Below are 6,947 nucleotides of genomic sequence, written 5' to 3' on the forward strand. Positions count from 1 at the left end.
CGTAATTTTCCTTTTGTTCATTGGCCATCCACATAATGGCAAGAAGAGTCTTCTTAGTTTTCTGTTTTTGTTCAGAACCAAGTGAGAAAGCTCTAATTAGACTTTGCATCAAGGCCTTTCACTTAAATAAACAAATTATATATAACACTACTAGTTAGCTAGATTACACATGCAATATTAATGAACAAAAAAAATTTAGCCACAGCAATTGTATATTATATTAAAATCACATAAAGTCTCAACTTTGAAATTTATTAATGTGAATAGTAGAGTACAATTTCAAAACATAGTCCAAATTTCAAACATAATAGATTATATCACACGAAATTTATAGATGAGGCAAGAATTTTCGCACATCACCCGCCCTTGTTTCATCTTGATTTATGAACAACATCCTCCAATAATCTCATCCACGAAAGCCCTAAGATTCTTTTCTGAAGAGCCACCTTCTTTCACTGCTTCTATTGCTAAATTCTTCCATTTCTTGGAATTGTTTCTTTTCTCTTCTGCATTCTTTCCATCTCCCATGACCAACTCCAAGCACCTCACCATCTCCTCACCTACGACTATCCCTTCTTCGTTGGGTACCACTCTCACCCCTGTTTGCCATTCATCTTCTATCAACTTTGCGTTTGTTCCTTGATCAGTCCACTGTGGAAACGCCACCATCGGAACGCCGGAAACTAAGCCCTCTAAAGTTGAGTTCCACCCACAATGAGTCACGAAACATCCTAATGATGGATGAGACAAAACCTCCACTTGAGAACACCATGGCACTATCATCCCTTTCTCTTCCAATTCTTCTCTGCAACTCAGTTGATTTTCTTCATTAGTCCCATCCACAAGTGGTTCTTCCCTTAGCACCCACAGGAATGGACGAGAGCTATTCAGTAATCCACGAGCAATTTCTTCCATTTGTTGCTTAGATAAGACACAAATGCTCCCAAACGATACATAGATTACTGATGATTTTGGTTTTGAGTTCAGCCATTCTTTGTAACCCTTTGAACTTTGGAAAAGATCAGCTCCAAAGGCAGTATCCGACGGATCTTTGCCATCAAGAAATGCGGAAGGAAGTAGTGGCCCAATTCCTATCATATTGAACTTCTCAATGGCTTTCAAGGCTTCAGGTTCTAATGCATCAAATGTGTTAACGAGTATTTTTGGGTTGCTTTCTTCGCTAAGCGTCTCTAGTTGTTCTTTAAACGAAGCGAGTGCAAAAGTATAAAGGTTTGAGGGAACTAAAAAGGAGGGAAGGTCACGGCCAGTGAACGGTGGAAGCTTTCCTGGTAACTGGACTACGTAAGTGGGGTCACTGCAGTTGCTAAACAAATCTCCATAACCATTGAAGTAATAGTAAAAGACGCTAAGAACCGTTGAAGGCTGAATCCAAAGAAGTGTAGACGGAAGGTGATGTGCACGCGCCACCTCAGCTGCCCATGGAAGCAGTAATGTGTAGACTACGCAGCTAAATGGCTTGCCTTCATTCTCCTTAGCCACGATCATATCACTGAGAGTTTGTGAGCCGCGACGCTTGATCTCTGACGCGTAGTTGTCATGGTCATCGTGACCCAACTTGAATCCATCGTCGTAACCATCAGAAAAGATGGCTAACGACAAGCCGTCAGGGAATGAGGTTTTAGCCATGCGGCGTGTCGCAGATAGACAAGTAGCAAGAGTAACATGAACACCGATACGTATTAAACACTTAGCGAATTGGAGAGCTGGGTTTATGTGGCCTTGCGCCGGAAAGGTTACTAGAAGAAAGTGGGGTTGCATCATGACAGTGGTGTTTCGGCTGAAGTGGCTGTGCGTGGGGCGTACTGTGGCTGAGACTGGAGAGTGAGATTGAAGAGCAGTAGCACGTAGCAGCAGCAATTGTGGTAGCAGCAGCTATTGGATTAATGAATGTCTATAATATGGCAAATGCATGAAGACAAGTGAGACTTAAACAGAGGACGTTGGCATTGAAAAGGTGACGTTTGTGGTGACGTTTTTTGTGAAAGGCTTGTTCTACTTTGCAAATAAGACGGCGGAAGACAGTGTAGTAGAAAGAAGAGACAAAAATATACTGCTGATTTTTTATTTTTTAATTGGTTCAGTGCATGTGATCGATCAATTCAGTTGTTGCACGACTTCTTAATTAGCGATTGCAACAGTTTTCGGGTTTTTAATTTGATAACCCTTGATGACTTGAATTGAATTTAAATATTGGAAATAATTGTTATATATATATATATATATATATATATATATATATATATATATATATATATTAACTATCATTTAAAAATATAATTAGATTCTTTTTATAAATTTATAGTCAAATTCAATAATATAATTAAGGGGATGGTTGGCTTAACTTATAAAAATCAATTTATAAATTTTTAATATATATAAATTAATTTAAATTTATAAGTATTTAAATTTAAAGCAGTTAATATATTTATTAAAAAATAATTTATAAGCATATTTATTATTAAAATGATAAAAAAAATATTAAATAAGATTTACAATTAAATTTTAAAAATTTAATAAAGATAATATACTAAAATACTTGGTTAAACTAGTTTATAATTACCAAAATAAAAAGTTGAGTTCACTTAGCTTATTATTATTATTTTTTTATCTTATAAACTCAACATATAAGTCCAAAAATTATTATAAATAAACAGACCAACTTAAAGTTAAGATAAATATCTTCTAAAATTGATTAATAAATTGAAAATAAAAAAATATGGTCATGCACATAAAAATATTAACAAATCATAGTTTAATTATATACATTTAAATTAAATAGATCCAAGAAAATTAAAATCTTATATAATCACATGTAAAATACACTTTTTTATGTAAAAATGATATTAACCATCCCAAATATTATAGGATAAACCAATATTAAATATGAAAAAAAATAGAAAAATCAAACTATTTTAGCATGTGTAAAAATCATTAAATTTGTAAGGATATCAGTTTTATTTGATATTGACAATAATAACAAAAATTCTAGTAATTACATTCACATGCAATTACCCTCATAAAAATAATACCCGTGATATAAAAAAATTAAAAAAATTTAAAAACTTATAAATAGATTTTGCTTGTCAGAGAAAAAAAAAGGCAAACAAAATATAGTAAAGAAAGAAAAAAACATTACATTATAAGTCAAAATTAATTAAACTTGAGCATTATTGTTATGAAAATAAAGTAGGTAAATATAAAAGCTATCTATTATTAATATTTTAAAAAAATGGCCACAAATTTATAAAAATAAAATATTTGTAATTGAATAGGATTAAAATTTTACATTTATTGATATAAATACAAATTTTTTATTTAATTAAATAGTTAATTTTTAATAATAGTTTTGTAATTATGTTAATTAAATAGTTATTTTTTAACAATAATTTTATATTTTAATATTATAAGTTTATAAATATTTAAAATAATTAAAAAACAAATTAGTATAAGTGAAATTCGGTGTTTAATGTTATTTATTAATTTGATTGTAATAAATTAAATGATTTTTGATGAATTAATAGTATGTATAGAATTAAAAATATAAAATTATAGTAATAGAATTTTTAGCAAGTACAAAATGCTAAAATAATATTAAAACTTTTATTTATATTAATTATAGTAATTTTAGAAATTGAAGTTATTTACAGATTTAGCGATGGATAAATCGTCAATAAAAATTATTAGCGACGAATTGTGTTAAATAACTTCTCATTATTAAAAGTATTAGGATGGATAACTTATTGTCAAAAATTATGAGCTATGAATTTATATGTAATAGCTTCTTCCTGCTAAAAATATTAGTGATGGATAAAGTCATCGCTATTATTACTGACGACTTTGTATATAATAGCTTCTCGTTACTAAAAGTATAACAATGTATACACTGTCACTTTAAATGTCGTTATTTATAACCATCTTAAATACTCGTAATTTAATTTTTAAGATTTTTCTTATATAATATAATATTATTATAATATACTAAAATTTGATAACCAATTAATTTAGCTATTTAGATATATTTATATAGTATAGGATTATACTATCTCCTTGTACTATTATTATCATTTCACATATTAATTTTCTTTTATAAATAAATTTTAAGAAATTTATATACAATAATATTAAAAATTAAATTAATTGATCAAATTAGTCTAAATTTTATATAGATAATTTTTTGCAATGAATTAATAATTAATAAAATAATTTACCATATAAAAATAATTCTATTAATGTTAAAAAATTATGTTCAATATATAAATAGAGCATCATATTATTTCTACTATTCAAACAAGCATATTAATTTGTTTAATAAGATGATATTCATCCAAATCCAACGATTTGATTATTAATTGCAAATGTTTTATATATCATTCTTTCATATATATACTCATGAGCAAATGCATGCACATAGAGGGTATTATCTCATTTGTAATACTAATTTTTAACCTAGAAGTTTAAAGAACCCTTTTTAAATTCCTTCCATAAGAAAATAGTAAATTCAATCTTTTTAACATAGACACACACTGTAGCACCCCCTTACCCTATATGTAGTGAAGCCGAACAAAGGGATGCCACATTCCATGCACTAAGCACCTATTTCGGTGTATTATTTATTTTGCTTATTTTCTTAACAATTTATTTACAATGTAATTTAATAGCTTTTATTAAAGGGAGAAACTGCAAGAGTTTCCCCTAAATTTCAATAATTTCCTTGTTAAAATATCTCATAACTTGTGCAAGTCTTAATTACTATATCATTTCTATCAATAAAAATCATTAAATTCATCAATATCCATTTTTCCCCATATCATTTCACATACACAAGATAATTTATAATTTTATTAACCACTAATGTGGCTAAATTTAATTTACATCTTTATGGTTGTAATCTCCAAAATAAAGTGTACATAATATTTGTTACAACATAATTCATACACACATATGAGTAAAACTTTACAATGAAGATGGTGAAGATGCATCTATCCAAAAGTCCAAGATATGGTGACTCTGGACTTTTCTGCAGATCCAGTCTAACTCCTGTCAGCCCCTATCTACACTTTATCTACTATACCTGTATGAGGAAACAACTCTTCGCACTAAGCTAAATAGCTTAGTGGTACACTCTTAATTTAAAATAAAATAATCTTTTTGTTCCTTATGCACATTAACATATAACATGCTCATAATATTCATATAAGAGTATTTCCAAATTTTAAAATAGTTATATTGCATCACGACATAAAAAAAAAAAAAAAAAAAAAGATCAATGAATCCATACTTGGTAATCATATCATTTAATGAGGTGGAATGCTCTTTATCATATCTTATTTGAAATTATGGTCTTTATGATCACAATTGAGAGCTTTACTCCAGTACTCATAGTAACCTATGACAGACGGTATATAGGTTAGATAATGTAACGATCGGGCTTCTAGCTACGAAGACCGCAACTTCTCACTGGGTTACCCATCGCTAGGGCACCAGCTCATTTAACTTGGTTGTATTTTATTTTTAAAATTTTTTCTAAATTTTTCTTATTATTATTTGAGTTATTTATGACTCCTCACTCTAGTCTAAATATTTTTCTAGACATTCTAGCTGTCCGGACCAACCCCGATCATCAAAACAGTAGAATGTACGGAATTGCTACAGTGAGGGTGTTACAGATAATAGGACTCATGACATTGACCACTCAGTGGTTCTGGTCAGTTTAGCACAGGCTTACATTCTTGGTACTTACCACTCAGGGCTCTGATCGGTATAACACTGATTTTCATTCTCGGTACTGACCATTCGGTGGCTCTAACAGTTAGCATGCCCACTTATCCAATCCTATACCCGTTGTCTAGGCTCAGTTGGCTCATCTTTCATAAATTCCAGATTTGATACCTCAACTTCCTTAATAGATTTGGCCAAGGTACAACAAGAATTAGGACAAGGTACAACATGAATTAGGCCATACCTTCTTCATAAGAATTGTAGATCTATGTCTTATGTTTATTTTGGCTTTGGAATCATTCAATTTGCATTTGTGTAGCTTGAGTTATGGCCATTTTGCCAAAACTATTCAGGTGACCAAATCTCAGTTTTCAGGTCACTTCTAGAATCCAGGCAGATTTCTAGACTCATTTTATCAAGGCAATTTGGATAGGTTACAATCATAATTTAGCCTTATGATCCACATATGAATTATTCCCCTGTATCTCAAGATTACGCAGGTTCAAGAATTACTCAATTTAGAGTTTTATAGAGTGAATTATATTCAATTTAGTATGTAGTGTTCATTTAGTAATTTTTCAAGATTTCAATTTTGCATTGCTAGATTCTGGCCTTAGTTTAGGGATCTTCTAGTCAATTTCAGTCATAATTTGTCAAATTTGTCTTCATGAAAGTTGTTCATTTGTGTCTAAGCTTTCTAACATGGTAAGATTCACCTCATTTGGAATTTTATACAGTGAGTTATGTCCAAACAAACAAGACATGTTCAGATGCATTCTTTACTAATCGCAGGATAGGTTCTAGGCAGTTTTTGGAGTTCAGATTTAAATAAGTTACAATTAGAATTTGTCATTTTGTTCCTCAGGAAAGTTGTTCCTTTATGTCTTAGCTTTACAACAAATTAAGAATCATATCATTTGGAGTTTCCTAGGGTAACTTATACCCATTTTACTCTGAACTATTGAGGGTGCCCTGTGTCACACCTTACCCCTCTGTAAGGCATAATATGATCCCGTAGAATACCTAATGAACTATCGAACTTCACCTACCGATAACTCATTAAGTACCCTACAAGGGATTTTAAAACAATTTTCTTATTTTTGATAAGTGGTGAACATTTTCTAATAGGTACTTAAAATATTTAATTAAAATTAAAACTAGTTAATATTTTTGGTCCATTTTATTTTTTCACAAATTTTATAAAAATT

General features: G+C 30.0%; 1 protein-coding gene across 1 annotated transcript; it reads right to left on the bottom strand.

Moving 5' to 3' along the window:
* Nucleotides 1-233: 233 nt before the first annotated feature.
* On the bottom strand, nucleotides 234-1,893 carry LOC110672065 (phloretin 4'-O-glucosyltransferase-like). Its single transcript, XM_021834728.2, has one exon. The coding sequence runs from the start codon at nucleotides 1,780-1,782 to the stop codon at nucleotides 382-384; it is 1,401 nt and encodes a 466-aa protein (XP_021690420.2). The 5' UTR covers nucleotides 1,783-1,893; the 3' UTR covers nucleotides 234-381.
* Between the last annotated feature and the right edge of the window lie 5,054 nt (nucleotides 1,894-6,947).

Source organism: Hevea brasiliensis, chromosome 2 (genome assembly GCF_030052815.1).
Source record: "Hevea brasiliensis isolate MT/VB/25A 57/8 chromosome 2, ASM3005281v1, whole genome shotgun sequence".
Lineage (NCBI taxonomy): Eukaryota > Viridiplantae > Streptophyta > Magnoliopsida > Malpighiales > Euphorbiaceae > Hevea > Hevea brasiliensis.